At 40.9% G+C, this 12,604-nt stretch overlaps 1 protein-coding gene across 1 annotated transcript in view; it reads left to right on the top strand.

The window, feature by feature from the left end:
• RBM33 (RNA binding motif protein 33) overlaps positions 1-12,604 on the top strand; it is a 120,908-nt gene that overhangs the window by 36,562 nt on the left and 71,742 nt on the right. Inside the window, exons 8-9 of the mRNA XM_040354316.1 lie at positions 7,166-7,356; positions 8,264-8,471. Coding sequence (XP_040210250.1) covers positions 7,166-7,356; positions 8,264-8,471 — 399 coding nt within the window. The remainder of the gene's footprint in view (positions 1-7,165; positions 7,357-8,263; positions 8,472-12,604) is intronic.

The raw sequence follows: 12,604 nt of genomic DNA, 5'->3' as shown, positions 1-12,604 counted from the left end.
CATCCATTGGGCATAGACGACATCCTCCTCCCACAGGGCCATGAACAAATTTGCCAAACTTTGCCAAATTTATATATATATATAATTTTGTCTAGGTCTTATAAGAAGGTGTGTTCTCTTGACCACTAGAGGCACAGTTAAGTTACCACGTCCATTTTTTTCCCCATTCCGCTAATGCGGTACAGGTGATTTTTGTGGTTTACATCTAATTATATCCATTTTAACTAGTAATACTTTTATACATGTTCCTGTTCTATAATTATAGTTTTCAATCTTCATGGGTTGAATTCACACATCTTGCTAGGTAGTTTTTTTTTTTGTGTTCCGCTGCCTAGGATTCACACTGAGGTGTGGTTCTTTTGCTATAGTACTTAATGCGATGAGTCAGTGTGTCGCCCGTTCCCCAAAGACACCGTCAATCTGTGGCGAAATGTACATCGGGAGATTGACATGCCAACGTCATCGCTACTGGACAAGTGTCTGCATGCCGGCTGACTTTACAACTATTGTATGGATGTTTTTTGTAAGTGTATCTTTTAACATTACTAAACCTCATATCTAGTCCCCCAAGACGCCGTCAATTTATGACGAAACGTACATCTGGAGGTTGACGGGCTGACGTCATAGCTAGTGAACGGGTGTGTGCATGCCGGCCGGTTTTGTAATAATTTTATGGACGTTTTTTTTACCCTTCATTTTTTTTGTAATACCCCTTTCCTACTAAGGGTGTTTTACAGGCGCTATAGCGATAAAAATAGCGCCTGCAATCTGCCCTTAAACAGCTGCTCCTCACACTGGAGCTGTGCACTGGCAGGGCATCAGAAAAAGTCCTGCCAGCAGCTTCTTTGGAGCACATTAGCAGCGGTGAACTCACCTCTGCTAATGCGCTCCTGACCATTGAAATCGATGGGCAGCGCTGCTGTACCGCCGACAATATGCCGCTGTATCGCGGCGCATTGCGGGTGGTATTAACCCTTTCTCGGCTACGATAAAATAGCAGAGTTTTACCGCAGACGCAGAAAGGGGTCCAAGTGCATCTTTTAACTTTTTTATAAACCTAGTCTATACCTAGTTTGAATTGCGCTATTCTGAGTGTTCTTCTATTTTTGGGTATACGATTGATGACATCCGTGGTTGCCTGGAGATTGAGCTTATCCGGTCCGTTCTCTCTGCTTACCCTGGTGTTTGATGCAGATCCGGAATGAGATCACCATACAGACTTTATATAGCTTGCCTTCTGGTAGGCAGGTAATCTACATTGTGGCGGTACACGTGTGTTGGTGGTGTCAATATTGAGTTTCACCCTTCTATCATCTACCATCTTTATTGATAAGTGGAGGCCCACGCCGAATCTTCATACTCAATTATCTGGACTTTTGGATTATTTTTTTTTATCACTTTATTTCAAGTGGTGTATGCAATTATTTATCACTGTCACTGTGTTTTTATTTTGAGCGCAGCTCCTTATATTTACTATATTTACTCTTGATGTGTTATTTCGCGTTCGAGCTGCTGCTGTGTTTTTTCATTACATTTCTCTTTGGCACTATATTGGGTAGTGCGGTATTTCTCTATTTTATGATTACATGCACAAACATCACTGTCTATGAACACAGTTTGCTGTGCCAATCAAAAAAGGTAAAGCTAAATGCAAAGAAGCCGCCTTATCGGAACATAATCCAATAATTGCAGCTGTCGTCTTTCGTCCAAAGTTTGTGTTGGTCTGTTGCAAAGTGGAAAACTGTTCTGTCGTCCCAGAAAAATCAAAAATTTTTGTCAGCCATGGATGCCGCGTCCACCAGACTGGAGCGGAGGGAGCATCCAGCTTGTTATCAGTGCTCAGTTCAAAAGCCAGACAGGGCTCTGCCCACACAGCCATGTTATTCATTCACAAATTTGTAAATGTATAAACTACAAGTCCTGTCTGCCACTGCAGCAGACAGACTTATAGTTTTCAGTGGACTGCAAGCGCACTAATTATCATGCACATAGTTCATTCATTCTTTCTCCAGTTTTCTAACAAAGCAGTTGGAGATACAGGCAGAGAAAGCTAAGAGTACAGGAGCCTGGCCTTTCACCTGCGATTGATTGGCAGTGCAATACTTTGCGGTCTTCTGTAAAAAAATAAATGAATGCACGTTTTTTTTTCTCTGCAAAATCATGTACTTTTTTTGTATATATATATATATATATATATATAAATGTGTGTGTGTGTGTGAACTTCTCCTTTAATCATTGGTTGGAGTTCTGTATTTAGATCATAATTTAAAAATAATAATTTTTATGTTTTATCCTCTACTTCTTTTGCGGAATGCTCTAAAGAAACACTTAAAGAATGAATTAACATTTCAGTTGAAGTAACAAACATAATTTTCGTCCTGTCACATATCGGTGACCTTTTGTGACAGCTTGTCTCTATTGGAGGGAAGTATTTTTATGTGCTGATTAAAGATGTCATTTGAAACCATTTTATTACTAGGGATGGTGAAATTAATCTTGACACTTTGAGCCAGATGAAAAATAATTGCCGATTCACAGCGTTAAGTGTGAATGGGAGTCCAGTAAGAGGAGAAGCAAGAGGGGGATGGGAAGGTGTTGGATGAGTTAAAGATCAAATTTACCATGTTTTTGTGTTTGATTTCTAATTAACCCCTTTTCTATATAATGACATTTGCTGCATCTGGTCCATCGAAGCTAAATTTATAGGTTCATCCTTGTCTAAGGCAGAAAAAAATAGATTTGTCCCTTTTTTAAATTTTCTAAAAAAATTGTTTTAATCCGAACTGTTTATTTTTTTTAACATGTTTATTAAAACATGTTTATAGATTAAATCATGTAAAGGGTCATCCCATCTATTATGAAAATTTGAATTACAGATAACTAAGTTGAATTACCTCTTGGGGACTTGTGTGATTGCTGTAAGAGTGGTCTTCTCATTCCACAGTAGTTTCCCTGGTAATTGTTCTGTAATTTGGTAGGTTAACAAACTGGTCATGCAAGTCTGTAATTTAATTTAATCCTACTGTACAGGGTAAAGACTTGATGTTCATACACCCTGGGTTATAAGCTGGTACCTTTAGGTGGTTGGACACTGGCAACGCGTTTTGAGAACAAGCCTCCTGGGTGTCCCTGTATAATCCTAGCCTACCCGGAGTTTCTCGTTATTTTGTTTGCGTCCTGAGGTGATAGACCTCGTTTCTCTTATGGATAAATAACTCTTGGCTTAACTAGTTTATATTTTACTTTATATTCTTCAATGAATTTCCTCTGTCTTCTAATGCAACAATAGAAGCAGTGCATCTGGATCAGTGCAACCTCTGTAAAACCTAGGGAGTCGTACTCGAACCCCACGCCATGGGGACATCCTGTAATGGTTCTCCAGGCACTGGATCCTGCATGGGCGCTCACCTCAGCACTTAGTGCAACTTGTGTTTATCTGCAGGGTGCTATGCAGGCCAAGGACCATAGTAGGGCCGAAACAACTAATCGACAAACAATCGATTATGAAATTAATCGATTACAATTTTCAGAATCGATTAATCGGCCTGTAACTTAATGGGGTTAAAAAAACAAAAATTAGCCCTTAATAGTACAAAAAAGCAAATCGCTACTGTAAATATTACTTTCACTGTTGGTAAAAAAAAATGAACCCCTTACAGTAGCGATTATTTGCTCTTTATTTTAGTTTTTTTAACCCTATTAGGTTACTACACATTTTTAGGCCGGGTTTCACACCTCTGTGTTTTTTGGTGCTTTTTGCAGACGCACACTACAGTTCATTTACAGGTTTTCCTATGGGACACGTTCACATCCATGATTTTTTTTCAGCTGCTGCGTATTTGGAAAGGGCACACACGCAAAACGGTGCTATTTTTTTTTTTTTTGGTTCAATATTTTTTTTTTATTTTTTTTTTTAAGGCTATTATCTGATTAATCAAAAAAACAATAATCGGCCAACTAATCGATTATGAAAATAATTGTTAGTTGCAGCCCTAGACCATAGTCCATCCCTATGGTTTCCAAACCCATATATATGTGTTCAAAGGATGACATCTCTTTTAGTGAGGTACTCAACAAATTCATCAGATGTCACAAGAGGAAAGAACTTCCTTCCACGGCAGAAGATTCCAAAATCCACCTCGGGGTTCTACCTCCTCAAAATTCATAGCCCCCCAAAGCTCTACCTAGGCTTCAACTGCTAAGCCATATGTTAATCTTTCCTTTTGGACAAGGCTACACCCTTGCACGTCCGCTGTACCAGATCAGTAGTTTCCTGGGTATTGCATGATCACGCCGCTGTTGGCTATCATCTGGTCTTCTGCTCATACCTTTTCAAAAGTTATGCCAGGTAGAAGTCGTGTCTTCTACGGATGCAGCTTTCTGCTCCAAGGTTTTTGAAACGCACTCTGAGTTGGGGCTGTTTACACTTGTAATTGGGCCTTTTGTTGCCCAACCTTCTTCATTGCTTGGGAACATCACGGGGACTATGAATATCCATCCTGTACTGTATGTTTTTATGATCAATACATTTTTACTTAACGGTACATTTGTATCTTGGATGCCACCCTCCCCTCTGTTCTGTGTTACTCTACATTGATTGCTATAAAACTGAGGTCTCACAGAGTGGGGTAATGTTATAAGGCAATGCCTTAAGGGCATTTACAACGTCCTACCACCTGAATGTACTAGCCTATAACATTTTAAATGACACTCCCGTGCATTGTACTTTAAGAATATAGAATTTACAGGTAAATAAAAACTCACTTGTGGTTAGTGCTAGCAAATGCCCCATATCTCAAATAATTGGCAGTCAGTTGCCTAATATTCCCCTTCCTAATCCCCCCCCCCTCCTTACTATTCAGTTAATGGAAGCGATTGTAAATAAAGTAAAGTAAAAAGACACCATTTACTTGTTTTTGTGAGGAGGGTGAGGGATTGCTAGTGTAAATGCACAGCCAGCATTTACCCTTATGACCGCTGTCTACAAAGCCACTTTGAGTGGCTCTTCTCATTTTGACTTATTTGCGCTGTCTAATGATAGTTCACAAGCATTTAAAGGATGTTTTTTTTTTTTTTAAACTGGTGCAGCATTAATGTGATTAAAGGACTCTTGTCAACAGCCTACTGTTTCTACGGACAGAGCTCTCAAGAGCTTTAAATATAACTTGCTAACAATGTTTGTTCTAGTTTCTAAAGATGATGGAGTTGCTGTTCTGCACATCTCCTAAACCAGACATTTGCATTAAGCGGTTATGTGCACTATGATCTTTTAAGAGTCGGTGTGAACTATACTGGGTTGGTCCCTGCTGTCAGAGCTGACACCTATTATATGATAAAGAGAGGTGCCCAGACATATCTGTTTCTTTTATTATTATTTCTTTCGTTTAAAGCGGTTGTAAACCCGCATCAATTATTTTTTTCTCCTGTAAGGCAAAAGTCATAATGAGCTAATATGCACCACATATTAGCTCATTATGAAATACTTACCTCGGAACGAGATGTGTAGCACTTACCTGGTCCACACCGAGCGAGATGTCATCTTGCCTCGGCGTGTCTTCCGGGTATCGTCGCTCCAGCGCTGTGATTGGCTGGAGCGGCGATGACGTCACTCCCGCGCGTGCGGGAGATTTAAAACTCGGCAAGGTCTGGCGGCTGCCGGTCCTTTCGCCGTAGATCCCCCCCTGCGCATGCGCCGCGGCGCATTGCGAGGGGAATATCTCCTAAACCGTGCAGGTTTAGGAGATATTCTCCTTACCTACAGGTAAGCCTTGTTATAGGCTTACCTGTAGGTAAAAGTGGGTTTACAACCACTTTAACCAGCGGGTTGAACGAAAGAAAATTTAAGTGATTTCCCCCCCACTGCTCTTCTGTATTCTGATAGAAGGGAGAGTTCTCTGCTGTCAGAATACTCATTGGCACCATTGGCTGCACTGAACAAATAAAACATTTCCAACATATTGGTTGTACAGAAGTTGATTGAGAGATTTACTTTTATTCAACCAGTCTTGCCTATATGTGGATCAAAATTCAGCCTGTCCCTGTTGAATTGCCTGAATTTTAGTCCATCTATGGCCAGCTTTAGAGAGACATAGAAATGTAGAATTTTTTGGGGGGTTTCCCTCGGGGTTTTTTTTTTTTTTTTTTTTACATATTTTTGCTACCAAGTATTCTTAGTGGTTAGTAGAGTAAGATCTCCTTAAGTCTTCATCACTTGGAATTCTATGTTCAGAAAACTCTTCCTCATCAGTCCTACTGATTGTAACCTGATGGGTATCTGCGAAAACCTTCAATAGGTTTTGGGTTCACTAAATGTGCAGACTGGTCCATGCACTAAGGGATCTGATTATTCATGTATACGGTACATTTCTCTCCTGATAATGGGTGATCTCCCTAGTGCGAGTGTACTGTAGAATGAATGAAGACTTGCCAGCAGTGAGCAATTTGGAGCAAACCAAAAACCACCAGACTTTAGAGTTTGAGAGTCTTCTAGTCTCGCTTAGATTGTTGCATCTTAGGAACTTTTCTTATCATTGTGTGATACTCTAAACCAGTGTTTCTCAACTCCAGTCCTCAGGGCGCCCCAGCAGGTAATGTTTTCAGGATTTCCTTCAGATGAAAGGCAGTGAAACCTGTGCAAAATAATGGAGAGCCTGAAAATGACATGTTGGGGCTCCTTTAGGACTGGACTTGAGAGACAATGCTCTAAACAAATAATGTTTCCATATTTGCATCCTATTTTGTATTATCAGTATTTCTCAGGAAACCGTTTTTTGTCACAGACGTTCCTGCAGTTTCCTGTTACCCATTGGTGTGGCAGTTGATTGAAAATTTACCAGCACGTAGCAGCTAATCTGAGCACCTTTCTCACTGTTCTCATTTCAATAACTTGAAGTCTGGTCGCAGTTACTGCGTGTTGTACATTTTCATTAGACTTTGCTATGTCCTATTGCCAGTTGTCTGATTGGAAACCAGTTAAACTGCTCCATTGTATTCTGATGGTAAATACATTGATCGTCACTGCAGCCGATTGGCCATAGATGGATCGAATATCTGGCGGTCCTTGTTGAACTGGCCAAATTACAATCCATCTTTGGCCAGCTTTAGTCTCAACAGCAGATATGTTTTAAGCCATTTGTTTACTGTATGTTTTTCCTTTTCACCTCAGAGCTCTCTGCTGAAGCAAAGGCAACCCTAATGGAATTTGAAGAAATGGAGCGTCAGCGCAAAGTAGGGCGATATGGCACTAGAAGAGGTGGCAGAAGAGGGGGAAACAACTCGATGCACCGTGGAATTGCTGACCGCAGGCATAATCAGAATGACAGGCGAAACCCTAGAGAGCAAAGATCAAATCAAGGGGTAAGCCCCCCCCCTTCTTAAGTCACGCCTAAGGCCTAGTGGTGTCAGTAAACCATCAACTCCAGCTTAAATTGTATAGTTTTATTTTTTTTACCGAGTGAGGAGTTACATTGGATTTTATTGCTGTTCATTTCTCCATGAATTAAAAATTTGTGCTGGGTTCCTGTATAGGTGATGGGTTCAAACAATAGAGCAATCTATTTTTGTAAGGACATGACATGTTACCAAGATAAGATTTGTATGGTTTATGTGTGGTAACAATTTTTATTTAAAAAAAAAAAAAAATGCGTATATAAAGAAAAAAAACAATTCAGGTTTCATGTTGAAACACAATTAAGAAGAATACGTGTATAAAAAAAAAGCGTACAGAGTTCCATACTGCAAAAGAAATGCACAATTCATAAACACAAAAAAGTGTCCAGATGCCGTTTTGTACTCCCTCAGTGTTTTCGCAAAATGTATTATACTAGTTATCAATCTTCCATGTAATACAGGAACCAAATGAAGATAACAGCTTAATTTGGGAGAGACTATATTGTATGGTATCTTGTTTTATACTTGAAGGTTTATTTGCCTTTGAACTAGGTTTTAATAAAGCAGACTTATAGTAAGCATGCGGCAACGTTTCCACCCCCCCCCCCCCCAATCTAGCTTTCGGACACCCCTGCTTCGATCTATAATAAGCCTTTTAATTGCCACTTTTGTTGCAAATAATGGTTGTCTGTCATTCCACCCCTTGATGGTATGACCAAGCATTTGCTGAAGTGATTTCTGGTGAAGAGTTTCAGAAAGTGATGTTTAGGCATGGAGTAGAATTGTCTGTATGGTGGAGGGTTGTTGTATTTTTTATGCTTTGGGTTCATTTGAAACGGTTAATTAATGTAAGTATTTTAAATGTTTTCCACAGCAGCCCATTCGAACTTTATTCCAGCAGCAGCAACAGCATATTCAGCCTCTCCTGCCTATGCATAGATCCCAGCATCCTCAGATTGATGGCTCCTCGTTTCAACAGGAGAAGACTAGACCACAGTCCACACTTGTATCAACGCCATCTCATCCACCAAAAAATATCCACATTAATCCTCATTTTAAGGGGAATGTGACATCTGTTCAAGGTTACTCCTCATTTCAGTACTTTTAACTTTTTTGCAATATGTATTATACCCTTTACTGTTAGTCATCTTTGCACTGTTTTGTTTACGAGAAGCTTAATATAGCAATGACCCTTTAGGTGACTGTAAGGGCTAGTAAACACATTTTGCCTTTCCATTTAACCGATTGCCTACCCTGGGCCAATTTCTGAAAATTTTGTAAAGATCTCAATTTTTTTTCTAGAAGCCCCCAAAATATATTTTTTAAAGCGGTGGTTCACCCTCAGTGACACGATGTTTCTACCACGAGACAGGCATTGTAGCGCGAGCTACAGTATGGCCCTGTCCGATTTTTTTACCCCCGTACCTCACTGTTCTACTCGTACATTATAGATTTCGGCTCCGACGGGCAATGGCGTGCCTATGGAAGGGAGGATGATGACGGCGGCCTGGCACGTCACTCTCCCCGAAGACAGCCGGAAGTAGGTCTCGGCTCTTCACTGGCGCCTGCGCACAGGCTATGCGCAGGCGCCGTGAAGAGCCAAGCCTATTCGGCTATTTCCGGACGAAGCGGTGACGCGCCAGAGCCGGCCGTCAATACATCCTCCGTCTCCATAGGCACGCCCATTCCCCGAGGGGAGTCGGTATCTTCGATGTACGAGTACACGCTGAGTACGGGACGATAAAAAATCGGACAGGCATCCTGTCGCTCGCGCTACAATGCCTGATTTTGTGGTAGAAGAATTTTTTTTTTTTTTTTTTTTTTGGGGGTTTATAGTGGAGAAACCCCCGCTCTTAAGCAGAAGACATAGTCACACTATCTGCACAGTGGCTTTTCATGCATTTTTTGGGGGGGGGGAATCAAATTTCCATGAATTTTATTAATTTCAATCTTTTAACTGATATTTTTAAAACCATACGAGGTACAGTAAAAAAATTAAAATAGAAATACAACCTGAAAATGACAGCACAACAAGTTGTGTGAGGTCCAATACTGGCACCAAACAAGCCATTTCAAATTCCAGATCAAGTTTGACAATAATTTAGTGAACATGATGATCCTGGTGGTACCTTAACCGCTTACCCCCCGGACCATATTGCTGCCCAAAGACCAGAGTACTTTTTGCGATTCGGGACTGCGTCGCTTTAACAGACAATTGCGCGGTCGTGCGACGTGGCTCCCAAACAAAATTGGCGTCCTTTTTTTCCCACAAATAGAGCTTTCTTTTGGTGGTATTTGATCACCTCTGCGTTTTTTATTTTTTGCGCTATAAACAAAAATAGAGCGACAATTTTGAAAAAAATGAATATTTTTTACTTTTTGCTGTAATAAATATCCCCCAAAAATATATAAAAAAAAATTTTTTTTTCCTCAGTTTAGGCCGATACGTATTCTTCTACATATTTTTCGTAAAAAAAATCGCCAATACAGCGTTTATTGATTGGTTTGCGCAAAGTTATAGCGTTTACAAAATAGGGGGTATTTTTATGGATTTTTATTATTATTTTTTTTTACTAGTAATGGCGGCGATCAGCGATTTTTTTTATCGGTATTGCGACATTTTTGGCGGACACCTTCGGACATTTTTGACACATTTTTGCGGACCATTGGCATTTTTATAGCGATCAGTGCTATAAAAATGCATTAGATTACTATAAAAATGCCACTGGCAGTGAAGGGTTAACACTAGGGGGCGGGGGAAGGGGTTAAGTATGCCTGGGTGTTGTTCTTACTGTGGGGGGGGGGGGGTTGGCCTCACTAGGGGAAACACTGATTTTCTGTTCATACATTGTATGAACAAAAAATCAGCATTTCCCCTGCTGACAGGAACGAGAGCTGTGTGTTTACACACACAGCCCCCCGTTCCCCCCGCTCTGTACGACGCGATCGCGTGTGCCCGGCGGCGATCGCGCCCGCCGGGGCACACGCACGGGAGTCGGGGGCGAGGGGGGGGCGCGCGCGCCTCCGGCGGCACGCGTGCGCCCCTAGTGGCGGCTAAGAGGTAGGACGTCCATTTACGTGGTCTCGCCTAGGAGAGCCACCTTGTGGACGTATAATGACGGTGCGGCGACGGCAAGTGGTTAAAGGAGAAATATAGCCAAAGCTTGTTTGGCTGTACTTCTATGGATCACAGGAGTGCAATTTGTTTTGCACTTCTGTGACCAGTTTTCAGCAGAGCATCATGCTGAAGTTCACTCTCTGCTGAAGTCACAAAAATCAGTCCAGGCATCTCGTCATCCCGACAATAGGAGTCTGGATCCGCCAGGTGCCTGGACTAACACCCCGCTCAGCGAGCCATCAACCCCTCTGCTGCCTGTAGATGTGATTGAGCGGCTGTATAGCCACTTTAAGCACTTTTACAAGAAAAGAGAATCGCTGTCTGAAAATGTTGATACCGGGATGATGCTTGTAGCTGCAGGCATTATCCCAGTAGAACCATTTCATCTAAATAACGAGAACTGGGTTCATTTTATTCTCTTTATTTAAAGGGAATGTAGAGCATTGTGTGTGTTAGAAAAAGAACAGCAGCATTTGAGCTGTTAACTGTGTATGTAAACATTTTATATATATATATATATATATATATATATATATTTATATATATATATATATATATATATAATATATATATATATATACACTGAACAATAGAACACTTTTTTTTTTTTTTTTATCGTAAACAAACTACCTATTGGCCCCAAACCTCTTCTGGGGTCCCTTGCCGGCGTTCTAGGTACAGATTAAACTTTTTGATATATAAAGAGCAGTGTAGTCTACCAGCTTGGCACTTGTGTTTTCGAGGCATTGCTGTGTTGTGCCAGTCCACCTTGTTTTCCCTTTGTCAGTAATCTCCTAATTCTGAGTGCAGCCTCCTATGCCATGGCTATGTACTGTATTTATTGGTGTATAACACTCACTTTTTTCCCCCCTGAAAATAAAGGGTAAACTGCCTGGGTGTTATACGCAGGGGGCTGTGGAAAGTTTTTTCCTTGACACTTTCCTCTTAAATTCAGGGTGCGTGTTATACGCCGATAAATACGGTAGTTTCACAGCGAATGATTAGATTTGAGCTTGTCATTGAAGCTTTCGGTTTTGTCATGTTACAGAAAATGTACGTAGTTGCTCAGGCTTTAGGAAGTAAACTTTCACTGATCTTTTATGGAGAAATGTATTCTCACAGTTGCAATAGATTATCGAAAAAGTAGCTTAGATTGAGAACCTAGCCTTAACCCTTTTGCTGCCTAGAACATGAGGCTTGCACTAGAACAGGAATGCTTCCAGCTGGCCAGCTCGGTGAGCCTTTCGCTCTTGGCATTCCCTTCTGCCAGAAGCTAATGTTCAAAAAAACGAAAGAAAAGTCAGAGCTTTCTGAACTGCCAGAGTAATAACTATTCAACAATATCCCATGATTGCAGCACTCTCCTTTACTCCACTACAGTGCAAACAAGGCTTGTGCTGAGTTGCTGATCTCCTGTGTTCAGAATGTGGCAGGGCAGCCCCTCAGTTTAGGTCCTAAAACCAACTGGTGATCACTGGAGTAGCAGTGCCTACTTCAGTGATTTTCTGTGGGCATCGGCCATGTGTGGTATAGGCATAGTTTCATTGGTCCAAGCTGGATTAATGTAACTGTGTACTAAATATTCATACCTGGAATTCATCCTTGGAGGACAAGCTCACAAATGATATAAAAGCCTCCTAAGCTAGCCTAATGACCACCTCGCCCCCTGCCTGTGCTCTATCATCCCATAAACTTGTTAAGAGGAGCAACATTAGGGGACTGGGGAGTTGTAGATATTTTGTTATTTATGCCATGTGAGAAAAAGGTGGTTGCCATTGCTGACCTCTCCTAAAAGTACCATTTACCTGGATGTAATACTGTTTTTTCCTCATTACTTTGGTTGATTGACCTAGAACCTGAATGGAGAAGTAATGACTTTTGTTGGAACAGTGTGTCAGCATAACTAGGCAGCTAGCATTTTTAAGAGGTGTTTAGTAAAGAAAAGTGTATATTTCTCTGACCGTTTATATTATGGTAAATTGAGGAGATTTTCTGACTAGTACAGCAGCAAAATGTGCTGTATAACATTAGTATCTCACTGATTTATTCTCTCTTGGAAGCAATATTCAAACCTAATCTTTAAGTTTTTAAAGGTTC

Source organism: Rana temporaria, chromosome 5, assembly GCF_905171775.1.
Source record: "Rana temporaria chromosome 5, aRanTem1.1, whole genome shotgun sequence".
Lineage (NCBI taxonomy): Eukaryota > Metazoa > Chordata > Amphibia > Anura > Ranidae > Rana > Rana temporaria.
Note: the sequence above shows the minus strand (reverse complement) of the source record. Positions and strands in the feature narration are given on the sequence as shown.